Here is a 20845-nt window from a genome sequence, read left to right on the forward strand (position 1 = left end):
ATAGAATTACATATACAGGCTAGAATAATTTTTGTGTGTTTATGCCATTGTTTAAAATTACGAATCTGACTTCCTGTTGGCAAGGCAGACATTTGTTTCTTAAAGCATAACTTTCTTTGTCAGTAAATTAAAGAAGTACCTATGCCTATTAATTTAAAATGCTACTTTTCATATTTTTGGTAAATGTTACCACTTAAAACTGTCTTAAACCAAAGATTTTTCAATTTAAAGCTCTAACACATGTTGTTGTGGATGAACTGGCAGCCATCTTGATTTTGACTGTACCCTATTGTCGTTGCCAGGTTACAGATTATTCTACAAGCGTTCACCATTGATTTTAAATAGTCTTTAAGGAAATGTTTTCAAATTGTAGCGGCAGAAAACGCTCTTTTGAGGTGATTGAAATTTCTTAGGATATTGTTGTTATTTATGATTATATTGTATTGTAGAACTTGAATGTTTGGCATCTGTCTTAAAGTTTCTATGAGCACCTGTTAAGGCATAGCTGCATCCGGCGCAAAATTTGTTGTGGTAGGCGCACTGTGTCGTGTGTCGGGCGCATTGTGCCATGTGCCTGGCGCAGTGTGCCGATGTGCCCGGCACAAGGCGCAGTGTGCCATCCCAGTAGTATATAAAGCTAAGATTGTCTTATAACTGAACTTACGAACATTTGGGTAACATCTTCCATTCAACTTTAATTTAGAATTTCAGTAGGCGAACTTTGTTAAATCTAGTAAAATAAAACTATTAAAACATAGAGTAAAATATTGAATACATATATAGTACACGTTTGAATTTTATATTACGACATTAACATTTCTTTAAGATGCATTTCTTGCTGGAGAATAAAAATACCTGGACAGGCTATACGGTTTTGGTTTTATTGAAAACACTTGACGAAATCCCCATCATATTTCTGTAAACGCGCGGACTGGGTCCTTACATTAATGCCTGATAGCCATAAATCCGAACAGATGGCTAAATTATATTACGAAATAAGAGGGATATTGTATTTTGAAATGTTGACACGGGGGCTGCGCTGTACGCGGCGAATAGGATAAGAATCATTGGAGAAAGATTCATTGAACCTGTTTATTTTTGTAATTGAAATCAGTTTTATAAGTTCAATTTAAATTTAAACTCGGATACATGTTGAGCTTCTCATAATGTGTTTGGATATGGTAACAACACGCAGATGATATGAACACGTAATGAAACAAGGAATATACAGACGCTCAAAAACAGCAAGGTACAAAGACAGTGCAGAAGATGTGAAGAACTTAAATAAACGACAACGATTTGGACAACAGTAGGGTAATTCAGACATATTTTTAAACAATACAATTAAATTCCCACATTTACAAAACATTCCGAACATAACTGTACAGCGCGAAAAGCAGAAGATGTAGAAGTAATAAGCTTTGAAGACAACATTAAAAAGTAGAAACATAAAAGCGACATGATTATGTTAGAAAAACGTATACAAACAAAAACTATCCAGCCCTTAATTTTACAGAGTACATTTTAAGATCGCAATATGCATTTATTATTTGTTTTTGTTAAATGAGGTGTCCTTGCATAGTTTCAAAAAGGAATCATTTTTGTCGGCGATGTGAAGCACTTTAAGATCAGCAAATCAGTGAGTATTCGGTGACGGATTATGATCGAGGCCTCATGACATAATATCCTGAACACCTAATATTACACATCAGGACTCCAAGAATGTGTCTTACGCTGATATTTTGTGTTATGTAATACTTAAAGCTAAGATGCTGATTTTAAGAAGAAAAGGTAATAATCGCTTATGATTTTATTAAGCAATCGTTATTGAAAGTGATCAAATCGCAGATGATTCATATATAACGTAAGGTTCAAAATCAATCTTAAATTGTGTTTTGAGCTTAATATATATATCTAAGCATTAAACATCTAATGATTGTCATTTACACTCATACTGTCATCAGGAAAACAATAAGAGCCTTAATTGTCGTCTAGTTTGGTAATTATTACCGCATAGTTCCTTTCTTTACTTTAATGCTACAATTTAACAGTAACTTTATGTAAATATAATTAAATATGAACAATTGGGTCTACGCCAGGTCAACTCTGGTCGAAATAGACGGCTTTTGTACTATCGGGCTCGGTCCTAAGGGTTCCAACTAAAAACAATGTTTTAAGTAAAATAATCAACTTCTGTGCATTCACATTGCATATAGCACATTGGGTATTTGTAGATAGCATCGTTTCTGGCCACATGAACCAGAGCGTGAATATAAAAGTGCTATTTAATTCGCCAACTACTTTGGTAATAGGCGTTCGAGTAAGCAGATCAACGGTGCAATTTTCTATTATATTAGGTTTACCAAGGGCAACCAAGCATGGAGATCATCTGTGAAATAAAGAAAAGAATGACAAAGTACGCAACTCGGTGCCGAGATCAACAGGACATTTTAATAGCAAAATAATAAGGCAATTATAGGTCACATTTGATAATTGAAATAACAAACAACTGTGTCCAAAGGCGACCTTGCGTAGAAAGCATGTATGATAGGTTACGAGCCGAGTACTCAACGTTTGCAGCCTTATATTGACATCTATGATGCTATATAACTACATTACCCATATGTGACCAGACTGGCAGAACAGCGGTTAAATTTCAGGCCTACATATTATAGGGGAAATTTAAGAGATTAATTGACAACGTGATAGGGACATCAACATGCTATTTAAATAGGCAACTGTTATACCCATCGGTGACCAGCACTGCAGACGAACGATTACATTTTAATAACCAATTATAGAGGCCACATACGACCAGGACAGGAGATCAATGTTGTGATGTTCATTTTCAGTGTGAATAGGCGACTAGGCCTCGAGATTTAAACAGCCAAATACCAGCTCATTGACTATGACCCGTGGAGTAACATGTACAAACGTGGTGTTTCAAGAGTCAACTTATGTGGCTTTAGTCAGGATTTTCAATTTTAATTGCTATGGTCAATCAGGCTTGGAGGAATTTGTACTGGCTAAAGAGTCAACTAATATGGTCAAATATATAAAGAGAACTGTGAACCATTGGTCACTGAGCTTGAAGAAAAATATTGCACATTAAACCACTGTGCCTTAGGCACGCTTGCCTAAAATATTGATGGTGCTAAACGGGCCAAGTACTGTGCTCATATTTGAGCAATCGAGGAGATCAATGGTGCTATTTTGAATAATCAATATATTAAATATATACTACGGCCATTGGCAAATTGGTGTGGAAATTAACGGTGCAATTTAAATAGCAAACTAATGTTGCTATATCTGACTACGCTTAGAGAACAGCGATGAAAATCGCTACAAATTAAATTACCATAGGGGACCTTGTTTTGAGAAAACAGGTTATATTTTAAGCGAAATGTATTCGAGACTATAAGCGAAAAGTCGTAGCGATCAATGGGGCTATTAAAACAAGCAAATTGATGCGACCGTAATCGATCTTACAATGAGCACATTGTGTTTTAATAGCTAACTAATGTAGTCAAACAAGCGTTGAGATATACCATGACCAACTAATATCGTGGCTATTGGAGACTATGCGCGAAAAAAAATAATATGATTTAAAATAATTAATATGACCGAGGCGATCATGGATGAATATCAATTGTCCCAAAAAACGGTTGCAACGTCAACAAGACGTGGACAAACTGTACTATGTAAATAGATAACTTATGTTGTAATGGGCTGAAATTAAATTGTGATCTCTAAGTGTTCAACAATTGAGGCCATAGGCGAACTGAGTCGAATAACACATGTTATACTTACTATGGCGTTATGAGGAATGGCGTTATTAAAAAGATCAGTATGATTTTACGACCTGGCGGAAAGAAAATTGGTAATATTTATAGAGCAAAGTTATGTTGGCATAGGCCACTTGTCATTTATACATGTTGTGCTATTAAGGTGGCTCAGTATTAGCAATTAATGAGACTCTGGCGAAACTATAATTGAAGCTCAGCAATATGAAATAATGCATTTACTACCCGGAAGCAACATGCTGATTGTATACAAGATTGAGAATAAAATGTGTAGTGTTAGTTACATAATGCAAGGGTTTTAATGTAGTGTCTGTGATATGTACATGTCACTCAGGGTGTGTAAGTATTGTATTGAACCAGATCAGGAGTAACTACCGGTATACACGATAGGTTAAGAAGCGACTATGACCATGTGAGCAAAAGCCAGTGAAATCAAACTTGCAGCAGATATACATATGGTCTTCTTTTTTGTAGTTTGGCTGTTGGGAAATATCTTTAATAGCCTGTATTTATGTATAAAAAAAATTAAGTTTAATTTAAATGGTCTTACTTAAATGAATAATTCACAGTACAATATCTCATTTAACAAAACGATACTGCGTTTCAAGTTGATTGACTGTCAGAAGTATTGCTTAGGTATCTTTTGAAGCGCTGGTTATCACTTTGTTATGTGTTATGAAGTATTTGTTATAATGGCATTTCATATATTATGTGGCGATGAATATATTTATGTACTAGCACACATAACGATTTGAAAGTTTGTGTGGAGAAAGCTGTAGTTTTCTTTGTGAAAAAATATCCAAACAAATGTTTTATTCAATTCGATGCTATGCAACCATGCCTTGTAGTACTACTTTACATAAGTTTCGTATTTTGAATAATTAATATGTTCAGATGTTTTGATGAAAATTAATTAAATTACATTTAAAGAATGTGCATTTTAAATTATTTAAACAAAAGAGCAATACTAAAATACATACATTATAAAATTACGTGTTTATTTTGTTATCATAGATTTATATTAAAACACTTAGAAAGCGTTACAAACTTTAAACGATTGAATACCATATTTTCCTGTCGTTCTTTTCAAAATTGTTGTCAACGCGGGATTTGTTTGAAAACTAAGATCTGGATATTAAACATTTCTCTCAGGATAATCGCTCGGATAAACGTTTCTATTGTAAAAGTACGTTTCTCTTCGTTATACGAAAGCTCTTCAATAATGTTAAATATATCAGATATACGGGTTTGTACAGTTCATTTAGAAATCATAAGTGCAAATTAGCCGTTGCGTATTTGAATAATGACAAAGCTTGGTACTGCATTTAGACCAGTTGGGTGAAGGTCAATGTCACTGTTAGTTAAAATACAAATACCGTTTTCTGCTCAATAAATTAAGTGCGGATTGGGTATTGCACTGATGATGTAGGTTTTGTGCTCAATAAATTACGTTTGGATGGAGTATTGCGCTAGCTAGACCTAGCTTATGATTCCAGTTATTTAGTTTAAATATACTTGGTTTCAAGAACAATCATATTATATAAAAAGTATGCATACATAGTTACAATTGATTTACCTATTCCGAAAATGGATAAGAACGAAATACCAAGTCTTGTATAGTTCTTCTACGTACATAGTTTTTGCAGGAATGTAACGATTCAGTGGGTGTTTATAATTTTTTAGTAAACATACATTAAGGCATTTTAAACAAACGAGGGAAAATTGTAATATAGAAGGAAAAAGCTTTATTAAAAGAAATATTTTGTAATACAATTAGAAGAAGCGAAAAAAGACGTTGAGGCCGGGATCGGACGAAGGAAGCTAATTAAACGTACCCATATAGTCTGGATCACAGATGTTTGAAAAATTGCTCTTTGTTATTTTTTAATTGTATTTTAACTTGATGTTTTGATGTTTTGATGTGACAGATAAATATGTATCACAACGTTTACTATGCGCAATATACCTGTGAACTGTATCAAAAATACTAGTGTTTTCTCAAAGTCAATACTTTCATCTCCATACAATAATGTGGTAAGAGATGTAGGTGCCAAAGGGGTACTTGCATTGATTAGAACTTCTCGTTGTTGTCTGAAACGGTCGCATTCTAGACAATAATGATATACGGTTTCGATAGCTCCACAACTACATACATGTAATCATTTGTTGGCGTCGTTCGTCATAGTCATTATACATAATGTTGGTATACTATTATATTTCATGTTATCTAACACCTTTCAGAAGATAGAAATTCCTATGAAGTATTTATGCTTTCAGATGTTGTACAAACAAGTCCGACGAAAATGCAAGAATCTTCTAAAGTTATGAAGAAAACAACTGTTTTAAATAAAGGTACAAACACGTAGCTTTTTAAGCATGAATATTACATCACATGATGCATATTCAATACATTGTTTGTTCACAGATTGACGAAATGACATTATTTACGTGTTTTGTAACAGATTCACAAATTAAAATAACTGTGGCTTTTAATAATGGATATAAGGATATAAAATTACAAGAGAAATATTCGATACAAGTTTTTTCACAAATTGACGCATCTAAAATTTGCCACCTTTTTGTATCAGAATCACAATTTAAAAAAAAATGCTTACTCATGTAATAAATATAACACTACACACAATATCATACACTGAAAATACATGTTTTTTAGGAAACATTGGGATTTTGAAAAAAAAACAACACTAATTCTTTACAAATGTGAAACGATTGACTTGTTTTTGTCTGTCTGCAATATTGTAAAATGTGCGCAAACAGTTTGCAAACTAAAATACACATGTTGAAAATATCTGTTAAGATGGTTGCTTATTCTAATTCGGTTTAGTTTATTTTGCCCCCATTGTTATAAGAAAGGTTTTTATTCTTGTTAAGTATATAAAGTTGTGTCATATGATGACATCTCCAAATCTGTAAAAGAACTCTGTAAATAAGTTCTTTTAAAAACGAAAACACTTAATTGACTGTAAAGATCAATGCGTGTGTACATTTTATTTATCAATCATAAGATTAATTAGCCAATACGTAGCGTAAAAGTGACCTTCTAAACTGTGAAACGATGCTCCTAAATCTTTTTGTTTTGTTTTATGCAATTAAAAAGCTTTCGAATCAATATCGGACATTATTCTTTAAAACGGCTTGAAATTGAAACACTAGTGTGTAAAAAAGTTTCTTAAAATAACTTGGGAGCATTCCGATATTCTTGCACTTTTTATAATACCAATACATTTATATCTGCCTGATATAAAGGAGCCTAATATAAATGATTACATCAGGTCAACAGGGTGTTTATTAGATAATGTTTGAAGGTATGTCATGTTACTTGCAATTACATATACAGTCATAGTTTGGGGTAAAATAGAATCATATTGAACAAGAAACAAACAATGCCATACCGATGTGTAACATACTGAAGACAACAGGATACAGCCCTATAGTTATGTAATATTCAGGCTCGGTACGAATGAAACAATGGTTTGACGAGCCCCGCCATTCTTTTATTATCAACCTAACCCGATTTATTACACAACGTAGGACAAGAACATGTTATTATACATGATCATGTATATCTGTTTGTATTCTAGTATTATTCACGGTATCAAGAATCTTGCCGGATTTAGAAATATACTAATTAATTGTTTTTCTTTCAGATATCGTGCAAACAAGTCCGATGCGAATCCAAGATTCATCTAAAGTTAAAAAGGAAACCACGGTCACCGCTGTAAATAAAGGTATTATTGCTCGTGTTAGAGGAATATTGATGCCACTTTATTAGAAATAATTCAAGAAAGGTTTAAATTGTATTATGAAAACCGTGCAAAATAGGTTGATGAAATGTTTGGTTAAACCTCTCGACCATTTCCCATTGCAAGATAAGGAGTAGTCCGAGATTGATGTATGCCTGCAAGTTGACAAATCTCTTGAATGAGGCTGCACATAAAATTTGCTCCTTTATCACTATGAATCATTTCCGGAAATCCATAATGAACAAAGACCTTTTCAAAAAGGACACGGGCGGTAATACGAACTGTCTGGTTGGTGGTAGGAAATGTTTGTGCATATCTGCTGAAATGGTCAGTGATAACGAGGATATTCTCATAGTCACCTTAAGATCTATCGAGACTCAGAAAATCTAAACACACCATTTCCATAGGAGTAGATGTCTAAATACTGACCAATGGAGCTGTCTCTGCATGTGCTTTGCGCCGAATGCACCTAGGACAACTGGCTACGTTACGACTGATGAAAGTGTCCATACCAGGCCAGTAAGCTCTCTGTTTGAATAATGACGTAGTGCGGTCCCTACCCTTAAGGCCTAGATCATCGTGAAGGGCACGGAACACTTCACCCCGTAACTTACTAGGTAGTAAAAGCTGTCTATACAACTGGTTGCCATCATTGGCTATACGATAAAGTACGCCGTCCCTCAGTTCCAATTTGTTTCAGTCTCTTAAATACTTCTGTGCAGCTGAAAACTCACTCGAGATCGATTGAGGAGTCGGCCTGGTGCCTTTCTGGATATGGTTTATGAGTTCAGCCATTACTGTATCAGACATTTGAGATTGTCGCCAATCTTTCGAACTCAAAGAATATGCTTGTATGACGTCGTCCGAAACAGTTGTTTCATGTTCAAGTTCGGCTATCACGTCGGGATCAGCTATACTTAAACATATAGGTGCTTCTTCGACGGTAGCCATCACAGATGTAGCCAATGCAGTTATAAAATCTGTATCCACGGTTATTCTGTATCGGCGTTCTGACGTCCGGCTCGATAGCGCGGTGTAAACTCGTAATTAGCCAATGCTGCCATTCAACGCTGACCAGTGGCGTCCAACTTAGCAGTAGTGGTGACATAAGTGAGAGGGTCATTGTCAGTAACCACTTCAAACTTGGTTCCATATAGATAGTCATGGAATTTTTCCGATATCGCCCACTTCAAAGCGAGGAATTCCAGTTTATGGGCTGGGTTATTCTTTTCAGCTGGACTCAGACAGCGACTGGCATACGCAATCACCATTTCCTTCCCGTCTTGCTTTTGATAGACGACTGTGCCAAGACCTTGTGAAGAAGCATCAGTGTGCACAACGAACGGAAGTTCATAGTTTGCATAGGCAAGAATTGGAGGATTAACCAACTGCCTTTTTAACTCATCAAAAGCCGATTACTGCTCATCAGTCCAGACAAACGGGACTTTCTTGGACGATTCACGTGGTTTTTGTTTATCCTTGGGTTTGTTAGTGTGATCAATCAGCAGGTTGTCGAGAGGTCTTGCAATCTTTGAAAAGTTTTTAATGAAACGCCTGTAATATCCCCAAAACCCTAAGAATTTTCGGACGTTCTTTACATTACAAGGAATGGGCCAATTCTTCACTGTTTCAGTTTTTTCTGAGACGGTACCTATTCCCTGTTCGGATACAACATGGCCGAGATACGTTATTTTGGTTTAAAAATAATCACATTTTGATGGTTTAATTGTAAGATTGTAGGAAGCTAATCTAGAGAAAACCTGGTCCAATCTCTGGATATGGCTTTGTATATCTTTGGAAAAACGACGATATTGTTTAAGTAGATGAGGAAGTCTCGGAGATTTAAATCTCCCATTTAACGTTGCATCAGTCGTTGGAAAGTTGCGGGGGCGTTGCATAACCCAAAGGGCATACGGTTACACTCCAAGGCCTCCAACCTGAAACGAAGTCTTCTTCTTATCTTCCTCCTGAAGTTCTACCTGCCAGTATCCGGCTTTTAAGTCTAATTTAGAAAAATATTTGGACCATGATAGCAAGTGTAAGGTGTCTTCAATTCGTGGTAAAGCATAACTGTCTTTCTTCGTTCTTTCATTTAGTTTCCGGAAGTCGATGCAAAATCGAAATGAACCATTTTTCTTTCTCACAATTACACAGTTTGAAGACCTGTTGATTCTCGTATTGCTCCCATGTCCAGCATTTCTTTTATGTGATCTCTGACTTCATTAAATACTCCAGGTGGGATTCTTCGATATGGCTCTTTAAAATGTGTATTATTGTTTAGTTTGATAGAGTGCTTTACGGTTGAGGTGTGTCCAAGATCCAGGGGATGTTTGGGAAAGATTGCATTATATTTTTGGAACAACTTGTACACTTGATTTTTCTCATCATCGGTCAAATCCGTCTGTTCTAGATTGACTCCATATTTTTGTTTATTTACATCTTTAGCTTTCCCTTTCTTTTCAGGTGCTGTTTCAGTCTGCATCGCTGCAGTCAATGGCTCGAAAACGGGTGCTTCTCGTAATACTTGTACTTCGCTTAATTGGCATAGGTTCTGTCTTGCCTTAATCTTAATTGGTCTTGCAGTCACGTTGCAGATTATTACAGGCATTCGTGCGTTTCGACCGGCGTTATTTACAGTGACCACGCGTGGACAAACAATAGCACTATGAGACTGTTCATTTTCAAATGCCTCTTTAACTGCTGCGTCAGTATTTTTCATTTTACAAATACAGTAACCGTTCTGGTTTCCATTTGATGTAAGGTTATGGGTTTCGTTGCTGTCAATCTACCGATATACGGATTGATGGACATCATGGCTGTCTCCCACTCATCAGGTAAGTTATCTGTATTTCTGCATTGTTGAATATTACAAATATTAAATTCGTTCTTAGCAGGACTTGAGCTACACAATGATAATGTGAAACCGGGATAACCAATAAAACGGTAAGTATTTGTGTAAAGGTAAGTTCTGTTACTATAGATGTTTCGATGTATCCAGTATATGGAACCTTGATGCCATTTGCTCCTTTACGATCTAGTTGAAAATCATTCATATAATTTAATGCAGGCCTGCGATCCATAGTATTATAAAAATCTTCAGTGATTGAGCTGACCTGTGAGCCACTGTCAATCAAAGCTTTCACAGGAATTCCGTTGATTTTGATGTCTGTTAAATTAGGTTCTCCGACCATTCTATGCAGTATGTCTTCTTTATCATGTTGTTTATCAGTCAATTTGTCGGGGCATATGTTACTCCTGACGCTTTTATCCGCCCCCGCGATCAGAGCCTCTGTTGGTTTAAATGTGGTGTTTTAGGTTGTTGTTCTGTCGGCTCTTGTCTGCAGTACCCTCGAGTTGGATATTGACCTCGATAAATTCTAAATCCCCTTCCTTATGTTTCTGTAACGACCTATTAAACCTCTTCTGTAATTTGGTTGGTCGGAAGTTCGATGCTCGAAACGTGAATCAGTTCTATCTTGTGTTGTTTTTTCTTTAGACATCTCATTCAACTTCTTCTCCATCAGATTCATTTTCTCTGTGAGATCCTTTAATATTTTCATTTGCTCATCAATGTACTGTACGTTACTTTCTTTAGACAATTCCGTTCCTTTACATACAGCAATTTTCTGCTCTTCTCTTCTGATTTTCACTTTCAATTCTTCGAACGTTGATATCTTTCATAGTAAACCCTAGTTGCATTTCGCAAATCAGTATTCCTAATATGCCTCCAGAATCTCTTTCTAAACATCGCATCTTTCTTTTCTTCTTGTATCTCATTGCGATCAATGGCTTTCTGAATAAGTGTCTCTAACCGTATTGCCCATGTCGATATATCCTCGTCCTTTTCTTATTTGCATTATAAAATTCTTCTATTACACTTTGGCCCGTCTTGATATCACCAAAATTTGTTTTTAATGTTTTAAGTATCACTTGCAGGCTGCATCAGTCTTCAAAGTTGTAAGTACTTTTCTTGGTTTTCCAGCTATGGAATATCATATTGACTGTCTCAAGACATCTTGGTGATAAATGCCAGATTTCATCATACTTTCAATTTCAACTTTCCATTCATTGAATGTTTGAGGATCAGAAAAATTTGGAACATTAGGCTTTATGACAAAAGGCACTTTAGGATCACGTACTGCTTTTGTGCCAGTGTCCAAATCATCTGCACAATACTCTCCCGCTAGAGAACTTAAAGTGCTTTGTTTCTCCAACAAACTCTCTTCTAACTCTTGCTTTTGTTGCAATAGTCGTCTTATTTGTTCTTGCTTGAGCTTTCTCTTAGCTTCTTTCAATTTTTCTGTTTTATTTCTACTTTCAACTTCATTCATCAATTGTATTTCTCTCTGCTTCATGTCTTCTATCTCCTTCTTTAATTGCTGTACTACTTCACTTTCAATACTCTACTCTTCATTTGAGTTCTTGTCATCACCATCTGTATTACATGCATCTCCCTCCTTTTTAAGTCTGTCCTCAGAATTGTTTCCGTATGTATCATGCACATTTCTTTGCACCTTTCTTTGTGACATTGTTGATTTCATATTTTCTTTATTATTATGATATTCATGATCATCATCTATGTTCAGTAGTTAATCATCACATTTGTCGGTATTTAAGTTCCTCTGAACTTTCAACCTGTCACCACGATCAAGTACAACATGCTTCTTGGCTTTGGTGTCCAGCCATTTCAATTCCTTGTCAACGGTGTCTGCGGAACTTTCTGAACAAGTCTCTGAACGTTCCAATGCACTTTCATGGTACTTACTGCCCCTGCTGATGCTACTGATATCATCTGTATGTCCGTACTCATCTACCGTTATTACAGATCATTGTAGCTTTGTGTTTATATCTCACGTCATCTATTTTATATTCATCTGTGTTTATTTACTTAAACTGTGTATCATAACCACATGCTCCTTCGTGTTCCATGCTACAATCAGCATCTTCCAACGCATCATGTCCTTCGATTTCTAGAATCTGTCTCACCAACTGCCTTCTTTTTTCTTTCAGCAATTCAATCTCTTTGTCTTCTCGTTTATTACTGACTTGTTCATATTTGTTTTACTGAAGGTATTCTTTTTCTTGACGTGCCTTTTGCCGCATTTCAACAACTCTCTTTTTATGTTTTTGTATTTCTACAAACTGTTCCTCTTTAATCTCTTTGTCTCTTCGTTTAATGCTTCCGATCTTTGTTCTGTTCTGAATTTTACTTCCTTTATTAGCAATATCTAATTTCAATTGTTTTCTTCGCACCAACCTTGTGTCTTTTTCAGATAAAGGATCATCCATGATTTAGCTCCTTTACAGCCAATTATCACTAAATATTTAGAAACTTCAGTTTAATTTAACTTCACTTGACTTCACACAACACTTCACGTGTACACTTCAATCGAACACTTCATTTGAACACTTCACTTCATTTGAACACTTCACTTCATTTGAACACTTCACTTTACTTAAACAATTCACTTCACTTCTTTTAAACACTTAATTCCATCTGAACACTTGAATTCAATTCACAAATCACAAATCACAAATCAATTCACAAATCACAATTCACAAATCACAATTAAATTCACAATTTAATTCACAATTCAATTCACAATTCAATTCATAATTCAACTAATAATTCAAATCACAAATAAAATCACAAATCAAATCACAATTCAATTCATAATTCAAGTCACAATTCGAGTAATTGAATTTAACTTAACCTAATTTAATTTAATTAAATTAAATTTATTTAAAATTAACCTAATTTAATTCAATTTAATTTAATTTAATTTAATTTAATTTAATTTAATTTAACTAAACTGAACTTAATATATTTAATTAATTAAAAATCTCAAATGTATCAAGTTCAATAAATTTATTTTATTTTAAAACCTACTGAAGTCAATACAATCAGATTTGATTTAAATCAAATCAATGGAAAAAAATTAACCAAATTTAATTCAAAGTATCTCAATTATATTTTAGGTTAAAATGTTTTCAATATAATTTTAATCAAGATGCTTAAGTACAATTCAAAATCTTGAAGTCTTATCTAATAATATTTAGTTGGTAATTTTTTATTATTTTTGTATTTAAATTATTGTTTTGTGATAAATAAATTGAGTTAATTTAATTTGAAATTAGTTTTATTTGTTCAATGTAAATTCTTTTAATGTATCACACGTTTTAAGTTTAACCTATATTTTAAATCATGCGCCACTAATGTTTGTACAATCTTACCAAAAATATGGCACACTACTCCAATTTCAACTTTGTACACACACTATTAAGAAGTGCACATACAAAAATACGTAACGATGTAAAATATACTAGGTATATTTTACACAACACAAACGGTTTAAAATACGCGATTTAAATACAACGCGCGACCTTGCAAGGATTTGTTCGCAATATCCTCTAATTGAACGTTAAAGATGAGTTGTATTTATTATTGAAACAGGTAAATCAGACCTCAATCAATGCTCAATGATATATTTATTGTTCAGCACATCCAGTTTAAAAATACGCCTGAATTTATACAAAGTCACACGGAACTCCCTTTGCTAATAAAAGCGCATATCAATTAAATCATTCTGATATAAATTGCACGAAATTTCACCTTCAAAATGCCTCTAGAATGAGTCTACAACTTACTCACTCTTGTGTGCATCACTACGCTACCTGACCGATACTCTATTGTATACGGATTAGTTTTTCAATAAAACACAGTGAGATGAAACGTAAGTTGTCATGTCATGCAGGGCCAGATTTATATCCTATAATTAGTGCAGTGACCACTTTACACGTTCAGTAATCAAATCGTAAAAATATTTATACAAAATAAAATAACATCATACAAAGGAATACGAATAATTCACCTGTAATTAATGAAAATATTACTTAAATAACATTAATTAAAACACTAATGAATTTATCAAATATGATTCACAATTAAGTTTCAAATCACTTAACGCAGAAAAAATACACAGTCTCGTCTTCAATCCATCGACGAAAATCGTGATCCTCGGACAAGTGCACTATAGCGTAGTGGTACCGATAATCAGGAATGATGTGTATTGAGCTCAATTTCAAAGCTTGCGATTTGTTTTCACAATATTATCACAACCCGGGGTTAATATATATATGGTCGGTCCATGGACAATTCAAAAATGGCAATACAGAATACCTTCCTCGTAGAAGTCTGTATTCTTCTTTTGGAGTGCTCTGAAAACGCTCGCTGTATTGGCGCTAGGGAAAGTCACGATGGGCGCCATTGCTGCCGGCCTCGCAAGCCGTAGTGTGTGGAAAATGAATACCAACAACGGTTGATGTTTCTTTACTTAATTCCCCGTGCAGACAATACATATAAATTAATCTGCAACCATCGCATTGAATTATATAATGAAGATAAATGGATTAATGTTAAGGATTAAAAACACGTGCTCGTGCGCATAAACGGTGTTAGCATGCACTATAACAATAGTGGTTAAACTCTACCAATACTACAAATACAATACTAATACCAAGTGAATATGCCTAATTAAAGATGGTGGCTTGGAACTTAGAAGATTTCTAAGAGAGAACTTTTAAAATATAAAATCGATTTAATCACCCTATGACAATATAATCACCCTATGACACTAGAACCTTTTAGGAAATAGAAATACTTATGAAGTATTTCTGCTTTCAGATGTTGTGCAAACAAGTCTAACGAAAATGCAAGAATCTTCTAAAGTTATGAAGAAAGCAACCGTTTTAAATAAAGGTACAAACACGTAGCTTTTTAAGCATGAATATTACATCACATGATGCATATTCAATACATTGTTTGTTCACAGATTGACGAAATGACAATATTTACGTGTTTTGTAACAGATTCACAAATTAAAATAGCTGTGGCTTTTAAAAATGGATATAAGAATATACAATTACAAGAGGAATATTCGATACAAGTTTTTTTATAAAAATTTACGCATTTAAAATTTGCCGCCTTTTTGTATCAGATTCACAATATAAAATAATTGCTTACTCATTTAATCAGTATAACACTACACACAAAATCATACACAGAAAATACATGTTTGTTCAGGAAACATTGGGATTTGGAAAAAACACACTAAATTGTTACACATGTGAAACGATTGACTAGTTTTGTCTGTCTGTCTGTAATATTGTAAAATGTGCGCAAACAAGTGAATTGTTTGCAAACTAACATTCACATGTTGCAAATATCTGTTAAGATGGTCGCTTATTCTAATTCGGTTGAGTTTATTTTGTCCTCGTTGTTATAAGAAAGGTTTTTATTCGTGTTAAGTATATAAAGTTGTGACATCTCCAAATCTGTAAAAGAATTTTCAGTTCTGTGCGTTACGGAGTATAGCACAGAACGTTTGTCTAAACATAACGCACCGCACAAAACAGATATATGTGCGGTTCGTTCATGCGTGTGGTTGTCACGTGAGTGATGGTCACTCAGGTGGATATAGGCGGGAATTTGCACGGGGTGTTCATTGTTTGGTAAGTTCTACGCTAGACTTCGATCAGTAAACTTGTATGCGTGTACAAATCACACGTCGTGTTCAACAATGGAGACAAGCGAGTCGTCAAGCATGAAGGGCTACATAGAAGATAGAATAAAGGATGCAGTTAAATCCAACAACGACGCGTTATTGAGCAGCATTAGCGGAATGATAAATAAGATAAATGGAAAATCACAATGTTCGTTTTTAGACGTTCCAAAGTTTAAACGAAAAAGTAATGAAGAGCAGTACAAAAGCAATGCCAAAATCTTGGAAAACATTGATATTGCAAGCACAGCAATTGATTCAAACAACATTCAGTCCGCAAAAGAAGCTCTAATCGAAGCGGAAAAGGCTCTACGCCAGAGACAAAAAACTCATCTTGATGGCAGACACGTCAGAGCTAGGCTGGCGTGTGGTAAATGAGTATACCACTAATCCCATCGCCAGTGACAGCGAGGATGAAAAACGCATTCAAAAGGCGGAGGCGCGCGCTATCCGTAAAGCGAAATCTGACAAGGGGAAGAAGCCGCGTCGAAACTTGCCATATCGCCGTCCGGAAGGGTCGACTGTTCATGGGGCGTCTGCGCAGACGGGTTTCGTTAGGCCTCGGACAGGCTTGTGCTTCATGTGTGGTAAACCGGGCCACTGAAAAAACGAATGTCCGCAGCCCGTTGCAACGAATAACAAGATAAGTAGCTTATCATATTGTGCAGAATAAGAATGTATAAGTATATCAAAGGACGTTCATATAGCAACCGGAAGTTTGCAAGGTGAGTCAGAATAAGTGCATGATAGTAAGCACAATATATTTCCTAGTATTTTTGACGAGAGAGCATCACCAGTATGGCGTTTAAGAAATTGTATTCAAAGGTGGGTAGAAATAACAGACGATGTTTATATTTTAAACGTTATACGTTTCGGCTACAAATTGCCCTTCAAGGTTATTCCGGAACAGGTATTCCTTAAAAATAATAAGTCTACACGTGAAAATCCCGATTTCGTGAGTAAAGAGATAAACGTTTGCTTCAAAAAGGTGTAATTTCTGAGGTTTGTGAACAACCTCATGTTGCGGATCCTTTAACGGTTGCCTATAATCGTAGCGGAAAACCTAGGCTTGTTTTGGATTGTCGGCACATAAATCCATGTTTACATCTGTTAAAAATAAAATTCGATGACATAAATATTGCACAAAACCTTTTTGATAAAGGTACTTTTATGTTCACGTTTGATTTGAAAGGAGCTTACCACCACATAGATATTTTTGCAGAACATACAACTTATTTAGGGTTCATTTGGATTGTTGACGGTGACGTTGAATATTACGTCTATACTTCTTTAGCGTTTGGAATTAGTTCGGCGGGACACATATTCACAAAGGTTCTCAGAGTTTTGATTAGACACTCGAGGTCCCTCGGTTTTAAAGTTATAATGTTTTTAGACGACGGCATAGGAGGAGGTAATTCTTTCGATAAATCTTTGCAGACTAGTTATTATGTAAGGCAGACTTTGCTAGATACAGGTTTTTTGTTGGCAGAAGATAAATGTATTTGGAAACCTAATTTGCATGCCATTTGGCTGGGGCATAAGTTAGACTTTTGTCTAGATCGGCTATATATTACAGAAGAAAGAATTTGTAGGCTGGAAATCGCCATTAAGTCCGCGTTGTTTCAGTCGTTGAAAGACGATAGTTGCTTATTACACGTGCGTGTATTAGCCGGCGTTATAGGACAAATAGTATCGTTAAAAAGCGTACTAGGGAGTGTTGTATGCCGTATGACAAGGTATATGTACAAGTGTATTTTATCTCGAGCCAGTTGGAACGTTCGGGTTAAGGTTAGTTTTGAAGCGGCAAAGGAGCTTCAGTTTTGGTTAGACAATGTTAGAAGCTTAAATGCAGACGGTAAAAGTTTATCAAAAGAAAAAGCAGTTGATGTATGTGTTTTCACAGACGCAAGTTCTGTTTGGTACGGAGGGTATGTTTCTAGCAATCGAGCAGAAATTATATCTGGTGGCAGGATTTCACCCATAGATTTGATGTATGCAGCTTCCGAGCAGGAGCAGGTAAATTATTTTGTACCTGGAACTGAGTATCTAGATATGATTACTCTCGAGCAAGTAAATGCATTGACTCCCGTAAGTGAGTACGTGCACCTAGATAATATCAGACGTGAACATGTTAATATGGTGGCTCCCGGAAGTGAGCACGTAAGCAAAGTTGCTCTCACAGATAAGCTGGTAAACACAGTTGCTCCCGGAAGTGAGCACATGAGCAAAGTTGTTCTCAAAGGTGGACAGGTAAATACAGTGGTTCCCGGAAGTGAACACTCGGGTAAAGTTGCTCTCAGAGGTGAGATGGTTAATACAATGGCTTCCGGAAGTGAGCACATAGTTACAGGCACACAGGTATACGGGTCATAGACAGAGCAAGAGTCAGTTGCTAGTTCTACTTGGAGAGAACTCGAAGCTGCTTATAGAGTTATTAAAAGTAACGTTATAATTCTACAAAACAAAAATGTCATGTTATATTCTGATAATAAGAACGTATTGTATATTTTTACTCAGGCAGTAATGTAGATGAGTTACATTGTAAATGTTAAGATGTTCACAGGGTTTGTAGCTTGTACAATATTAATTTATGTGATATGGATACCGCGGAAAGATAATACTATTGCTGATCAGCTTAGTAGATATCAAGATTGCGACGCTTGGTCCATTCAAGAAGCTATATTCTCGTTATTAGACGTAAAATGTGGTCCGCATACGATTGATCGTTTTGCTACACATTATAACAACAAATGTGCACGGTTTAATTCGAAATGGTAGGTACCTGGAACTGAGGCTGTGAACTGTTTCACCCAAAGTTGGTCATGTTTCAACAATTGACTGGTTCCTCCACCTCAGGTCATTGTTAAGTGTTTAAAGAAAATGGAGCACGATGAATGTGTCGGTACTTTAGTTGTTCCCGAGTGGGAATCCGCAGCTTTCTGGCCTTTGATTACAGATGGGAAGGGCGGATATAGCAAAAACTTTAAAGATGTGCACATCTTACCACAAACTGGTGTAATAAACCCAGGTCGAGGAAATAACGGGTTGTTTAGTAATGAGCATTTACCATTTAGAATGTTATCCTTGAGATTTGACTGGCGTACTAATTAAATCAGTAGTTTAACGAGTAATTAAATAGAATCTGTGTAGGATTTTCACGTTTTCATATTGTTTGCAGATGTTGGTTTAAAGGCTACTCAAAAGAGGAAGTTCGATGAAGCGGGCGAGTACGTTGACGATCAGGACAACGTTATTACACGTATGGCGGGAGATTTGTTGGACTCTAGCGCGGAAACAACAGTTTCTAAATATTCTTACCTGGTGAAATTATTCAAAAAAGTTTGTGCCGATAAACAATTTTCAATTCTACCGGCGCATGCTATTCACGTTGCTTTGTATTTGTCAAATTTAATTGACGACGGAAAATCGGACAGCGTTGTTTCTGCAGCGTTCTATGGTATTAAGTGGTATCACAACATAAACGATTTACAAGATCCTACAGACAATCAAATAGTGAAGTCCATGTTAGAGTGTGCAAAACGCGTCAACTCTAGACCCGTCACAAAGAAGGACATCGTTGATACAGAATCACTTATTAGATTGTGTGACATGTTTACAGATTCGAACGATGTAATTGTTCTCCGAGATTTATCCATGATATTTTTGTCAAACGCAGGTTTTTTAAGATTCGACGAAGTCAGTAGTCTAAGATGCTGCGATGTTTCGTTTTTTTATGATCATATTAAGCTTTTCATTAGAAAGAGTAAAACTGATATTTATAGGAAAGGGAGAGAAATCGTTATTTCCAAAGGGGAAACGTCTGCTTGTCCTGTGTCAATGTTGCTTAGGTATTTCGACAGTGCGTTTTTGTCTTTTAAGTCCGAAATGTATGTATTTAGACCAGCATGTAGGTCAGGTCAACGATGTTTTTTGTTATCTAAAGATAAGAAATTAAGTTACACACGGGCTAAAGAGTGTATTGTTTCTAAATTAAAAATTGTTGCACCCCTTGCAAACTTGGGGCTACATTCTTTAAGAGCAAGCGGAGCCACTGCGGCGGCTAACGCAGAGGGTGTGTCTGAGAGATGTTTGAAACGACATGCTCGATGGAAGTCTGATAGGGCTAAAGATGGGTACATTGATGATTCTCTAGATAAAAAGCTTTTTATCACTAGACAATAGAAATTATAATTGATTTGCGGTTCGAATTTAAAAACCATTACTAACCTTTGTTTTTGTTCTATCGCAAGCCTTGCCCAATGCAAAACGTGTTGTGTTTTGTGCTTAGTTGTGTGAAGACTTTTCAGTACTGTGCGTTACGGAGTATAGCACAGAACGTTTGTCTAAACATAACGCACCGCACAAAACAGGTTTATGTGCGGTTCGTTCATTCGTGTGGTTGTCACGTGAGTGATAGTCACTCAGGTGGACATAGGCGGGAATTTGCACGGGGTGTTCATTGTTTGGTCAGTTCTACGCTAGACTTCGATCAGTAAACTTTTTTTTTTTTTAATTCGAACCGCATTAGTAGTAAATTGGCTCAAATGACATGTTATTTTTGTGTTACATAATGTTTAGTTACATGTTAATATTGGTTGTTTTCAGGTACAGTTTTCCAGAGTTATTTTACATAGGGCTTCTGATGAATTTTTATCTCTGGTTTTTACCCTGGACTTGAAAACACCAATTAAGGACACAATACTAGAAGTGATGTGAA

General features: G+C 35.6%; 1 protein-coding gene across 2 annotated transcripts in view; it reads left to right on the forward strand.

Annotated features, from left to right (window-relative positions):
• The window catches only part of LOC127835420 (uncharacterized), a 50929-nt gene that overhangs the window by 16415 nt on the left and 13669 nt on the right, over positions 1-20845 (forward strand). The window contains exons 4-6 of one of the 2 annotated variants that reach the window (XM_052361844.1): positions 6081-6155; positions 7472-7552; positions 15252-15326. In XM_052361844.1, the coding sequence (XP_052217804.1) occupies positions 6081-6155; positions 7472-7552; positions 15252-15326 (231 nt within the window). The remainder of the gene's footprint in view (positions 1-6080; positions 6156-7471; positions 7553-15251; positions 15327-20845) is intronic. The other variant, XM_052361846.1, reaches the window with a different exon arrangement.

Source organism: Dreissena polymorpha, chromosome 6, assembly GCF_020536995.1.
Source record: "Dreissena polymorpha isolate Duluth1 chromosome 6, UMN_Dpol_1.0, whole genome shotgun sequence".
Classification (NCBI taxonomy): Eukaryota; Metazoa; Mollusca; class Bivalvia; order Myida; family Dreissenidae; genus Dreissena; species Dreissena polymorpha.